The following is a 14617-nucleotide window of genomic DNA, read 5'->3' on the forward strand; positions in this document are numbered from 1 at the left end:
CTTACTCACCCCCAACTGCTCCCCCTGCCATCCTGCTCACCCCTAATTGCCCCTCCTGCTGGCCTGATCACCTCTAACATTCTCCCTCCACCATCCTGATTATCCACAACTTCTGTCCCCTCTTGGCCCCTAGCCGCCTCTACCTCGGCCCTACCACCATGGCTTTGTCCAGAAAAAAGCTCGGAAAGTCTCCTGGAAGGTCTCCCAGTCTAATTAGCATATTACCTTTTATTAGTATAGATAGAGGCCTGGTGCACAGGTGGGGGCCAGCTGGTTTTCCCTGAAGGGTGTCCCAGATCTTCGGGATTGGGGAGGCCTAGGTGAGGTGCCTATGGTAGTTTGCAGACCGGCTATGCCACCATTGGGGTGAGGGTCGCCACTGGGGATAGTACCAGCCTGGGCGAGGGGCTGGGGCATTTACAGGCCAGCCACACACCCCATAGAGTGAGGGTTGCCGCTGGGGGTGTGTGGCCAGCCTGGGTGAGAGGCTGAGGGTCGTTTTCAGGCTGGCCATGTCCCCCAGCAAGGATCCTCACCCCGATGATGGCATGGCCAGCCTGATTGAGGGGCTAAGGGCCGTTTGCAGGCCCCTCCCTCAGTGACAGGCCTGGGTCACCCAAGCTTCCTGCACACTCAGGCCAGTTCTATGGCTGCTGTCACTGGGGGCAACCCAAACCTCCTACCTGCTCAGACTGGCTGCCACCATCTTTGTCCTGCTAATTTGCATATTCTATCCTGATTGGCTGTGGGCATTGCAGAGTGACGGCCAATTGCCATATTTCTCTTATTAGTATAAATAATAATACTTATACAACAGAATGCAATCCCTGAAAACTATTTTTATAAGTGGGTTATGCCTTTTGTTGGAGAGATAATTTAGTAGACTAGGTAGACTAAAAGCAGCAGAATGCCAGTATCTTAATAAATCATGGCTTAAGAGAGATATAAAGCAACTTGACAATCTCCTATTAAAAATGCACATTGAGGGAAAATGCAAGTGAGCTGCAGGGCTCGCTGATGGTAGGGGAGCTGAAAGGATGTTTGCAGAGTGAGCTAAAGACAAATATCAAAGGATCTCAGCTATTGGACAATGTTGGAGTTACTGAACTTTCAACAAATGGACCCTTTGAAAGTCATAATCTTCTTTGAAGGTTTTCCTTGTGTGAAAAATGAACTTTTGCCCAGTTGGCCTCTTAAATTGTCAGAAAAAAAAAAAATTCCAGTTTGATCAAGATAAAATGATTTTTTTCCACACTGAAAAGCATCTAGGTTCTGTTTACCCCACTAAAATTACAAATGGAATTTAAGGCAATGCAACAGGTTCAGAATCTTCCATTTCTTCCAAGTTCAAACCTTTCTCTGGATATTTTGAGGAGTAATGATGAGACTGTTGGATTTGAAGGAATTCACAAAGTGAACTAATGAAAGAACTACACTTGATGGTGGAATATAAACTTAGTTACTGTAACGCAGTATGCTGATCATGGAAATGGAGGTGCTACATCTGCTTATGGTAATTTTTTTACTATAATTTTATGTATGACACATGAAAAAAATAAAAATTCACATTGAAGAAATACTTATAATAAACATCCTATTTTAGCCCTGCAGTTTTTTATTATTTTTTATTTTAATTCAATCTTTATGGTTCGTATTATTATATAAGTTCCTCATTTTTTTCCCCCCTCCACCAGGTTCTGCCCTTTCCCCACCCCCCATTGTCCTCATTCATAGATGCACAGTTTATGTTCAGTCTCTTCCCCTACCTACCATTCCCCTTTTCCCCAAGAATTGTCAGTCCACTCCCCTCCCATATCTCTGATTCTATTATAATCAACAGTTAATATTGTTCATCAGATTTTTTAATTTCCTTTTTTTTTTAAATTAATAAACTTTTATATTTTTAAGAATTTAAAAATCTAATAATTTTAAACCTTGTTTTTTTCTGCCCTGGGAACTGAGAAGCAAACTTGTTTACATGTAAACTTGCCCTTGGGCTATCAAAAGGCATAGCCATTCAAATGTAAATGAACACATTGTGTAAAGATGGCTGCTGGCTGGAATTGAATTACCTGTTCTGGGTGGGAAGGGCATGTCCTCCCCTTTCTCCATTAAAATTAAGGTGTTAGCTTTAAAACCTCTTTTTGGCAAGAGACCTTAAACTTTTAGAACTTTAAATTTTTCAGGTAGCAAATCAATTACTTAGCATTTTCTCAAATCAATAATACATCCACATGCCCAAGGATACACTTCAAACAAAAGACACATCCAAATAGATCAATCAACCTCATCCAGACCCCACATATGGCACTCACAGATCAATACCCCAGCGCTACAACAACTCAACACATCCAGATCTAAGCCTTCATAACTTGATTCAGCAGACCCTCAAGTTCCCCCAAAAGTTTCCAGCCATGTCTGAGAAGCATCCCTGGGGCATGGGCAGGCAAGGAGCGAGCTGCTCCTGACCCGGCTGCTTCAAGCCAGCTGCTCTGGGCCCTGCTGCTTCGGGCCCAGACGCTCCAGGCCTGGCCGCTCCCAGCCTGGCTGCTCTAGGCCTGGCTGCTGCTGCTCCAGGCCTGGCTGCTCCTGACCTGGCCGCTGCTGCTCTGTGCCCGGCTGTTTCTGGCCCGGCCGCTCTGGGCCTGGCTGCTCCCGACCCGGCTGCTCTGGGTCCGGCTGCTCCGGGCCTGGCTGCTGCTGCTCCATAGCCCTGCAATTTTTGTTTCAAGTGTTATCATTTGATTTTTGAAAAGTGTTAGTTGATCTCTTTCTTTAAATTGATTTAATAAAGTTTTTTTTTTTCCAAAATGTGAGCTGGTGGGACCTGTTGTTCATGCATCTTCATCAGCAGCTGGGGCATCTCCACTTTTGGTGTTTCTGGTATAACTTGATTGAACTCTCTGCTTTGAAACTAGTTTTAAAAGTCCTTTACTAAGGAGCTCATGAAAGGTTGGCCTGGCCAAGGAACCTTGAATCTTTAGTTTCTCAGAGACAATAGCTGGGGTTACAAACTTATAGCTGAGATTTTCCCTAGAGTTTGTCATATGTTGCTTTGTCAAACAAAATCAGATTATTGAGCTTGTCCTGAGCTTTGACTTCGGACCATGTCTTCTTTTTGGCTTTGCCCCCAGATTTATTCACTAGATCTTTGTCTTTCTTGGCTGACTGTCCAGCATTTTTCTTCTTCTTTTTAAAAATCTTTATTGTTGAAAATATTACATAGGTTTTTTCCCCCCCCCATTAACCACTGCATTTTTCTTCTTTTTGTCATCCTTGAGTGGCAGAGTGAAACTGGAAGAGCAGCTGCTACCATTGTTGCCTTGATATGATGTCCAGTTGATCTCTTCTTATCTGCCAGACAATCCTCAATGATATTAGAAATTAAAAAAAAAAAAAAAAAAGGTATGTTCACAGTCCCTGGCCTCAAGAAATTGATCACCTAGCCAGTGGGGACAGATACTTTTAATATTACTTTTTTTTATTCACAAAACAGACCAGACAGAAAAAGGTGTATTTTTAATATTTTTTATTGATTTCAGAGAGGAAGGGGGAGGGAGAGAGGGATAGAAACATCAATGATGAGAGGTAATAATTGATCAGTTGCCTCTTGCACACCCCCTACTGGGGATTGAGCCTGTAACCTAGGCATGTGCCTTGACCTGGAATTGAATTGTGACCTCCTGGTTCATAGGTTGACGCTCAACCACTGAGCCATCCATGCTGGCTGGGCTGAAAAAATGCATTTTGAATGTAAACAGTGACTATCTCTGAGTAGTAGGACTGCATTTGACTTTATTTTTGTGTGTGTGTGTTTGTGTGTATGTATAAGATTTATAGTTTTCAAATTTTCTATTACAACATAATGTTGTTAATTATTTTATGGCTCATCTAGATCCTCTGCTTCAGGGCCTCTCATGCAGCTGCAATGGCAGGGCTACACTCATCTTGAGGCTCCACTAGGGAGGATCTATTTCCAAATTCACTCTATGGTGGTTGGAAGGATTCAGTTCCTTGTGGATTGTTGGCTGAATACCTCCCTCAGTCACTTACCTTATGTGGACCTCTTCATAAGGCAGCTCCCAACCTGGTAGCTGGCCTCCATCAGAGTGAGCAAGTGAGAGATGAAGAGAGAAGCCCATCTTTTACAATCTAACATCAGAAGTAACACCCCATCCCATCTGCTGTATTCTACTCATTAGAAACTGGTCCCTTCCATACCCAAAGGATGGACTATCAGGAGATGAGATCATTGGCAGTCGTCTTATAGACAACATGCAAATTACAGGCAAAAATACATTCATACCCTCCCAGATTTCCAAAAGTCTTACTGCATTGCAACATCAGCTGGAAGTCTAAAATCTCATCACTGAAATCAGATCAGGGTGAAGCTCCTCAGTGTAATTCCAAGTAGAGCTCCTGGAGCACAGTTCCTCTCCATCTGAAGACCCCTGGTGGTAATGAGACAAGTAAGCTGTCTCACACTCCTAACAAATAATGATGATCAGGTATGAATAACCACAATAAGACATTCCTGTTTACGAAGAGGGGAATGGAGATTCAAAGGAATCACTACATCCAGCCCACACCCAAGGGTAGGGGATTATGCCAGGGCTCAAAAACCAGGAGGTGGGATCATTGGGGGCCATTTAGAGGCTGCCTACCACACTACCCTTCTATTTGACTCTAATAATAAAAGTAGTAAGATTTTAGATAAATATTTTATGAAGCTTGAAGTATTGCTGACTTTTTAATATATACTGAATTGCTGTGAGATTGTACCACAATTTTTTTCTTTGTCTCAGGGTAAAAATTCATTTGGATTGAAAGATTATTGGAGGAAACTGCTTAAAAATTTTATCTTCCTTTGTCATGACTATAGACCTAATCATTAATTCTCAGGTTGTTCAATTTTCCACAAATTTTCTAAATGTTTTCCTAAAGGTTAATTTAGCATCTCTTACAGCACCACACTTATTCCTCTAGTTGGATTCTGCATTTCTTCTTCAATTTATCAATGCACCTTGCATTTGCATAAAAATCAAATTACATTCCGTGGTGAAACATCAGTATCTCTAAATTGAGTACAAAAGCTGTTCTAGTTTCTTTTTTGCATTACTGAGTGAACTAGAGAAATAACTTTTCCACTACACTGCTTAGTTACTATATAAATCTATTTTTTCCTAATCACACATTTTCTCAAAATAACAAAAATGAAGAAGTGTGATAAAAATGAGCAGTTGCTGGTAGATCAGGTTTTACTTCAATTACTTAAACACAGAATAAATATAGTCTCAGATAAAGAACACTGAAATTTTGCTAAATGTACAGTTTGAGTACTTCTGATTGAACAATATGTACTGGATGCTTTGTGATATTTTGAAATCTAATTTTAATAACTGAAAATATCTATAATAAGTACATACAAACAAAGGCATGGATTAGGACAGATTAGGAATTTTTTATTTCTGTATATTCTTAGAATGATGTCAAAATAACAACAGCAAAAATTTAGAGCAACATACAGTGGTATCTGTGGAATCCTTAAGATAACTGCAATATTTTTAATAATGCTTCACATTTCTATTATTCTATGGTATTTCTATTCAAGAATCATGCATTTTTTCCTTATATAAATAAATTTATAATTTTGTGAATCATCTATCCAAAAATGCAGGGAGAACAAATAAATCAGTATTTCTTAATTAACAATTGACTAGTGTTGTTTTTTTTTTTTTTTTTTTTTTTTTTAATATAAACATGCTATTCCCTTATATCAGTTTTTATCTTCAATGACATATGAAAGATCCAAAATCAAATTGGCTGTCTCCACAGCCACTTGTAGGCCACTGAGCTTAGCAGTGAAACAGTCCAAGGTCAGGTTATTGGCTGAGCCCACAGCTTCATGGGGAAGGCATGGTAGTGGTGCAAAAGGATGCCGAGCAGTCTTTAAGAAAGACCAGCTGAGTTCTTCCAGGCTATTGTGTAATCCGCAGCCACATCTTGTAAGCAAATCTGGCCAGCTACCAACAGAGGGAGAATCTGCTTGAACGGACCAAAAGTGTCCATACTTCATGTCAGTGAGAATTTCACCTCCATCATGTTCTAAAGAGCCAGTGAGAGATTCTAGTGCACTGCAAAATGCTTCAGCAATTAGTTGAAGTTCTGTTGGAGTACATCCACAATCTTTGAGAATGCTTTCTGGATCATTAAAAGTCTAAAGAGTAATTAAACAATTAAAAACACATACAGAGCAATTAGTGCTATAAAAATGTTTCTGAAAAATAGAATGCTTGCTTAAACCCTTATTCATAAAATTACTACTTACTTTCAATCTACTTAGGGTTTGGCACAATGCTAATCTAATGAGCATATATGAGTCTGCTGGCCAGACAATAATGCCTTCACCTGATTGTTTATAATAAAAATGTATACTACAGTCATGTTATCAGAATGAATGAATAATCACTATAACCTGAATGGATGCCCAGTAGTGTCTACTTAATATATGAAAAATAAGGCACAGGAAAAAATTGCTGAAGACTGTGTCTAAATAAAGTACTTATTTATAGTTGGCAAAATGTTTGAGATTTGTTTAAAATGAGAACACACAGCCCTAGCTGGTTTAGCTCAGTGGATAAGAGTGTCAGCCTGTGGACTGAAGGGTCTCGGGTTCGATTCCAGCCAAGGGCACATGCCTGGGTTTCAGGCTTGATCCCCAGTTAGGGGGCATGCAGGAGGCGGCCAATCAATGATTCTCACTCAACATTGATGTTTCTATCTCTCTATTCCTCTCCCTTCCTCTCTAAAATCAATAAAAGTATATAAAAAAATAAAAAAATAAAATGAGAACACCTATATTACTAAGACAAAGATGATTTAGGAATGCATGCAATTTTTACATCAATGTTTTAAAAATATTCTTTCACTTTACATTAATGAAAATTAATGACTTTAAATTGTTTTTTTATTCCATCACCCTAGTTTATCCTAGAAATTCCATGATAGAACAAAAAATAATAACTATCAAATTAATAACTGAATGATTTGTAAAAATTTATATCCTAAATACTTAAAATCAGAGACTACATTTTTTTTTTAATCCAGGAGATTTGAACCAGATGAGATAATCTCTAAGAATATTATATTCCCATATTTTCTTCCTTAAAAAAATATATTCTTTATTGATTTGAGAGGGAATAAGAGAGAAAGAGAGACAGAGAGAGGCTGAGAGAGAGAGAGAGAAAGAGAGAGAGAGAGAGAGAGAGAGAGAGAAGGAGAGAAATATCGGAGTGAGTGAGAGAAAGAAATATCAGTGTGAGAGAAACATGAATCGGTTGCCTCCCAGAGCAGCCACTACCAGTGATCAAATCCGCAACCTAAGTTTGCACCCTGACCAGAAATTGAACCTAAGACCCTTCAGTGCTTGGGATGATGCACCAACCAATCGAGTGAACCACACCAGCAATGGCACCTATATTTTCAAGGCTGTATTGTTTCCTCAAAATCCTATTTAAGATCCCTTCTTCTTGCAAAAACTTTTTCTAGTTTACTCAGTCCTATTTGCAGACTATATTATTATCCAGTCAGCATTTACAGATGGGAACTGTTTTTCATAATAGATATTCTGATAACTTTCCATGAATGGGCTTTATCATTACATAGATTTTAAATTATGTAAGGAAGCAGGAAACATTTATACTCTCTCCAGCCCCAATCATCCACTAGAAACTCTGTAGCCTCTCGATAACACTCCTGACCAAACAAAGAATCAGCTGCAAATAACTAAAAAACACATATCTGTTTGTATCCACTTTCAAATAAAAGTCAGTATTTATAAAATGATTAGAACTATTATGCACTAAATTTACCTGTTGTTAGGAAATGGTTTCCTAGATTACTAAAAAAATTCTTCTTGATAGAAGTAACCGTATATAATAAAAGCCTTATATGCTAAGTGTCCGACAGTTTGTTCAACCATTCAGCCAGTCGCTATGACACACACGCACTGACCACCAGGAGGGCAAACACTCTGACCGGTAGGTAGGTTAGCTTGTTGCTGGGATCCAGCTGATCAAGACTGGGAGAGACAGGCTGGACATACTCTAGACGAATCTGTGCACTGGGCTTCTAGTACATATCATAAATGGATACCAATTTAAAAATATAATAAAATTTAATATTTGGAATGCTTTAAAAAATAAAATTATTGAAGTCTTTTCTTGACGATCCAAAAAGTATTGAAGTATTTTGTAGAATCTTAACACTTTCCTTGTGAATATAAATTACTATTGTACCACAGCAGCTGGGATCCCTGATATGACAACTGTCATTAACAGAATGCTTATTTCAACATGCAATATTTAGACAATACTCAAAGAATGTGATCATTTGGTAATGGGTTATATTAATAATAACCACTGTGATAAAGATTTTACCTTATATTTGCAAGTTTTCCTCAAGTGTTTTCTAATACAATATCTGATTTGGATTGTAGAGAAATTAAGCAGTAAAGGCTCCAGGGTATTTTAATTTGGCTTATCATCTCATAAAATGAATACTGCTGAAAACAGATAATCTGAGAAGGACTACTGAACTTACCTTGTGTCTGATATATGCTGCCAAGTGAGTTTCAGTACAGCCACCTCCCAACAAGACACACGGTTCCTTGATCGTTAACTGCAAAACATGCAGTGCTGTTTGACATGTGAGCTACAAGACAAAGAAATAACCAGAATCAGACAGTGTCATCAGATACACAAAGAAATATAGCCATGTCCTCAAGGCAACTTAAATAGTAAATTCAAAGAGCCTGATTTTAATTGCAAAAGAATAAAATCTGTGCTTCCAAGGTTATAATGTGATGAATACATTTTAGGTTTAACAAAGATTAGAGATTAAAAAATACCTTAGCCAGCCGAGGCTGGTTTGGCTCAGTGGTAGAGCATCGGTCTGTGGACTGGGAGGTCCCAGGTTCGATTCTGGTCAAGGGCATGTACATTGGTTGCGGGCACATCTCCAGTAGGGGGTGTGCAAGAGGCAGCTGGCTGATGTTTCTCTCTCATTGGCGTTTCTGGCTCTCTATCTCTCTCCCTTCCTCTCTGTTAAAAATCAATAAAATAGATTAAAAAAATACCTTAGCCAAATGTTTGGTTTCATTGCCGGATTAATATCACCTTTCATATATACTATACTTAGCTCTGCAAATTGAAATTCACAAATGAATGGCCTCAAAGTAACTGGGTCAAGCAAGGTTCGTTAGTACTTTTACTAAAAAAATTATTTTAGTCTAAATAAATAGCTGATATACTAGTAAAACTTATTTCAAGTTGCTATGGAAATGATAATATAGCTGCGACCCAGCAGTAATAAAAAGAAAAATACAAAAACCTTTAGTATTTATCAAGGGTATATAACCTTGAGCATACATGAATCTTCAAGCTTGTGACCAATACCATACGTTATCACTTTCCTTATATAAAAGTTGCATGTGGCCCTAGCTGATTTGGCTCAGTGGATAGAGTGTTGGCCTGTGGACTGAAGGGTCTTGGGTTCAATTTCCATCAGGGACACATGCCTGGGTTGTGGGCTTGATCCCCAGTGTGGGGCGTGTAGGAGGCAGCCAATCAATAATTCTCTCTCATCATTGATGTTTCTCTCTCTCTTTCTCTCTTCCTCTCTAAAATCAATAAAAATACAGTTTTTTAAAAAATTGATGTGTTATTGCTGGAAGAGAACAAACTCTATTAAGAGGTGGAGGATGGTTATTACTGGAGAACTCAGTATCTAAGTGAATTATGCATACACATTTAGCATTAAAGAGTATATAATTCAAGTTAATTTCTTATGAAAAATACTAGAAATAATAAATGGTAACATATGCCAGGTTGACTATAGTGTCTCCTTGTGGCTTTAATTCTCTCACTTTTTGTTGTTTTTGCTTTCTATAGCACCTAGGGAAGTTATGGGGGCGAGGGGAAACTTTGCTCACCAATGTGACATTATAGCTTTCTGAATAACTATTTAATTCCTGCCTCAGCCCCTAGATATGGAAGTCAAAGTTCTTTACCTACCTTCAACTCATCCCAGGCAGTGCCATTTCTGTTGCAGAGAAGCAAGCTGCAGACAGTTGCTTCATTAGGAATAAGATGAAAAAACCATTTGAAGCCAAATTTTTCAGTGCACAGATCTTTCACATTTCCATAACTACTAGGAGAGACTGAGCCAAGGGAACCAATAGGCTGTGTTCCTATTGAAAACACAAAACATATGAGTGGAAATGGAGCATACTAGTACAATCATTTAAAATTATAACATTTTTTTTTGCCTAGCCAATGTAAGCCCATAAGCATGTCATTTAAGTTATGACATAGAGAATAAAGAAAGAACGAGATGGATCTTCTTACACTCATGAAATAAGCAATATTCTGCTATTAAAATGATATGCAAATGTAGTAAAACAGAGGTTCTTTTAGTTCACTGACTTCTTTGAACATATTTCAGAAGCTTTGTTGTACTCTCTAGAAAAGGGGACACAAAATGTTGCATGTATTTTTTGGGAATCTAGAAACTCTGGAGGTCCATTCACAGATTAGAGATCTAAAATTGAGAACCCCACTATTCTGGAATAGGGTGAAGCGAATGCATAGGCTATTATTTTTAAAAGACACTTATTTTCACCTTAAATCACATAAATTAACACATCCAAATAGCTGTTTGGGGCACCATTTAGTAAACATACAGAATCCCCCCCCCCCCCCCAACTCTTTATGTTAGCTAGAGGCCAGATGCACAAAAATCTGTGCAAGCATAGGCCTCCCTTCCCCCAGCTGCTGGCACCGGCTTCCCTCCAGCACCCAGGACCCAGACTGCTTCCCTCTAGCCCCAATTCTATGTGGAAGAACATCAGGAATGACGTATGGAAGATGTCCAGTCCAATTAGCACATTACTCTTTTATTATAATAGATAGCTACCTAACTTGTGCCAAAATAAAATATGTAACATTCTAATTTCATTTTGTTATTCTTGGATATATTATTTTGCCTGCCCTCCTGCACAAGTAAAATTTTACAAAACAAAAATTAATAAAAATAGAATGAGAAGATGACTGGAAGTTTTCCAAAGTCTCTAAAATGTAGTGAAAGTTATATAAGAAAAGAAATGACATCAAACTTCTAAAAGAAATAACAACTCAATTTTAAAATCTTAACATGACTAAAATTGAGCAACATACTCCATTGGCTCAGTTTCCTCTTTCAAACCAATAGGGTTAAAACAATAGTGTCTATAACACTTCCACCTCAAAAAATTTGTAAGAACCCAGAAAATAATCTCTGAGTGATTTAACTTCTTGAATGTCCTTTCTTCAACACTTCTGAAGCCTCAAAGAATAAGGGATATTTGAATTACCGTATATTAAAAAAAAACAAAACTTATGGGAAAATAAAACACCTTCATCTTGTATAATTTCTCAAGGTGAACACAACAAAGAATCTATAGTGAAAGGATTTAGCTTTATTGCTTACTCCACTGGAGGTGGAATAAGCCACTCATGCCACTTTTCAGAGTGGGCTTGCCCATATGAGTAAAAATGGGAATTATATCTACCTCACAAATAAACCCAATGTTAAAAATGCTCTGTAAGCCATAACAAGCTTCACACAGATCACCCATGCACAGTTAACTCCACTATCTGCTCATGCATAATATCCCCACTATTTAACCCAGATCATCAATAAAGAGGGATTTTATGTAAATAGCTACATAGTGGGAGAAAGGAGGTAATGTTAACCTAGATATATCCTGGAAGATGAATTAGGCCCAAAATGTATTTCACCTTTCTGTCTCAAAAGGTTTCTTATCCCAAGATCTAATACTAAAGCTCTGGCTATTAATACTATGTTCTAATTGCATATGGAATAAATAACAATTGTGGGCTGATGTGGAAACTCATTGCCTATTTATCGATATGATATTTTTTTTGGGAAAATGCTTTATACTGACTAAATAATCTGTAATATCTAATATTCATAACTGGAAATTACCCATTTATGAAAATCCAGCAAATATGAGTTTGATTCATAACAACGAGTTCCAGAGAACTATTTCCATTATTTAAAATTTCCTCTTTGACAAGCATTTGACAGTATTACAAAGGTAGGGTAGTAACCAAGAGATGTTATGTATTCATTACTTGACATGCATAACTCTCCTTTTTGATGACTTTAAGAGAAAAACCAGTGAACTTTAACAATGGTTTATCTAATGCCTTAAAAAATACAATCAATCAGAATAAAATGACCATCTTTCCGACAGATTCTAATGTAGTTGAAGAAATATATGAAAAGTGGCTTGAAGGAACTTTCAGTTTGTCATCTTTCTTTGGCTCTAGTAAGTAAATGTCAACCTTGAATTTGAATTTACTGAGTTTGTGAAATACTTTGAATTGACGAGTTTGTGAAATGCAGTGAATTTTTCCATTATAATTCTGCAAGTTACTATATCACAGTCAATTCAACAAACATTTTAGAACACCTACTGTGTACCAGACCTGCTATAAGCTCTAAAAGTAAATGATGATCCTGGCTTTCAAGGAGCTCAGCTGGAAATATTTAAAGCTAGAACACATACACCCTTAATTAGGAACCACTATGGCAGTACAATTGTTTGCTGGAGTTACATAAGAAGGAAGAAAAAGAAATATCTTAGTTGAAAAACTACCTTCTGAGTTACAATGTGACTTAAGAACTTTGTAAAACTCAAACAGAGGAATTTTGTGTAAATTGTGAGAGACCTTATGATTGAGGATGTTACTTTTCCCAATAATCCGTAAAATATTTGACAGTTAAGTTTTAGACTTTAACAGACTCTGCAGTACATTTTAGAGCTGGGCAATACATAGAAAATAACCGTAATCACTCAATCTTTAATAAGTGAACCATATAGGATCTTTTCCAGAAATGATTGCTGCCAGAAATGATACTAATATATGCTGTGAGGTTGGGAGCTTCTACAGTTTTTCATGATGTTAACAGTGACACATATCAGAAATATCTCTGCCCCCCAAAAGTGTGATTTATTTACTATCAGGGACAAAAACTGAGTGTTTTACCTGTCACTTTACTCAGGGGTTCCATCAGAGCCGCTCCAACTCTGTCTATGGCCAGAACACGATGCTCACCGAGAAACTGTTTCAGAGATGGGTGGATAACTTTTTGGCACAAGACAAGATTTACGTGATCACTAACTAGCTGCCTTCCTAGGTTAAGTAACTGGTCTAGAACTGCATTTTCAAGAGAAACCCCGTAATTGACCACCACACTTCCTTCTCCAGTATCGGAAAGGTCTCCAGATAAAGACACACGAAAGAGGGCCACCTTGAAGGAATCTGACTTTTTGACAGGCAGTATGTTCATCAATCGAACTTCTGGCATTTCAATAAGTATTCCAGGTAACACAGTCGAGTCTACAACTCTTTGACCTTTTAAAGGTACAATTATACTATTTCCCAAAATGATGTGGTCTCCGGTGTTTTCTGGGATTGTAAGCAAAAAGGCTCTCAGAATCAGAGTGCTGACGTGGTCTACTTCCTTTCTGGTGAGCATGCAGGCAGGTTTACTCGTTAATACACTGCGTACCAAACAGAGAAGGATCTGAGTACTACTAAAGTCCACTGGGATGCGACAACCACAGACCTCCGACTTGAGGTAACTGGTGCAGAGGCTCAAAAGATGCTTATTTAATTTAATGGCAGTGGTGGGTGTCAAGCCTAATCTCTGAACATTTTCAATCAGGTTGCAGCAGAGAATGGCTGCGAATAGGCCACAGTCACTGAAGCAGGACACATGGTTCTGCACAGAAGTTGTCAAAATCTTTAAGATGGGGTGAGAGACGGAAAGGTTAGCGAGCAGGGCGGAGGACTGGGAGGTGGTGCACACAGAGCCACCAAGGCCGTTGTGCAGCTGCTTCAGCCTACCCGAAGGGCCATAGCACGAGGCTACGATGCCTTTCAAGGCAGAAAGCGTGGTCCTGACTCTCTCACTTGTCAGCGGTTCACTTTTACACAGAGATGGCTTTTTAGCTTCTAAACGAGACATCTCACTTCAGGCGGTAATTGGTGAAGACAGCTTTTATTTTGTTAACCATAACTTTCTATTTATTTTAACATTTTAGAAAAGTATTCTTCGAGAATAATATGCATTGTGATTATAGAATTACATAGCTTCAGGTTTATGAAGCTAATCAGCATGAAATGATTGAATGACATAGTAATTTCAAATTTTATTTTACTTCATTCTTTGATACTCTTCTGTTTGCTTCTGGACTGAGATTTTACAGACTGTTTTGCAGCCCACTGTATAACGTAGGTCCCAAGATGGACACCTATGAAAGAGACGCCAGCAACAAGAAGCCAGTTCTTCCTAATCCAACTGGTGGTTTTCATTTCTTCTTTCAATATCAAACTCCGATTCAAAACTTCTTTCTATAGAATATAAAAGTAAAGTATTTTAAAGAAATTACTCCAAAACACTTTATAGGCTATAGTTTAAGCATTTATTTTAAACTCTGTACCTTCTTTAGAGAAAGAAATTAGCAACTGGCACAAGGCTCTAGAAT

General features: G+C 38.1%; 1 protein-coding gene and 2 pseudogenes across 1 annotated transcript; 1 reads left to right on the forward strand and 2 right to left on the reverse strand.

The window, feature by feature from the left end:
• The first annotated feature begins 1017 nt into the window (after positions 1 to 1017).
• LOC118708438 lies at positions 1018 to 1481 on the forward strand (annotated as a pseudogene).
• Positions 1482 to 2783: 1302 nt separating this feature from the next.
• LOC118707683 lies at positions 2784 to 3243 on the reverse strand (annotated as a pseudogene).
• A 2205-nt stretch (positions 3244 to 5448) lies between these two features.
• On the reverse strand, positions 5449 to 14098 carry LOC118707680 (MKKS centrosomal shuttling protein). Its single transcript, XM_036418350.2, has 4 exons — positions 13113 to 14098; positions 10074 to 10249; positions 8602 to 8712; positions 5449 to 6217 (listed from the first exon to the last, which is right to left on the reverse strand). Exons 1-4 carry the CDS (start codon positions 14095 to 14097, stop codon positions 5777 to 5779), a joined length of 1713 nt encoding a protein of 570 aa, XP_036274243.1. The 5' UTR covers position 14098; the 3' UTR covers positions 5449 to 5776.
• Positions 14099 to 14617: the final 519 nt, after the last annotated feature.

The sequence above is a fragment of the Pipistrellus kuhlii genome, unplaced genomic scaffold, assembly GCF_014108245.1.
Source record: "Pipistrellus kuhlii isolate mPipKuh1 unplaced genomic scaffold, mPipKuh1.p scaffold_m20_p_6, whole genome shotgun sequence".
Taxonomy (NCBI): Eukaryota; Metazoa; Chordata; class Mammalia; order Chiroptera; family Vespertilionidae; genus Pipistrellus; species Pipistrellus kuhlii.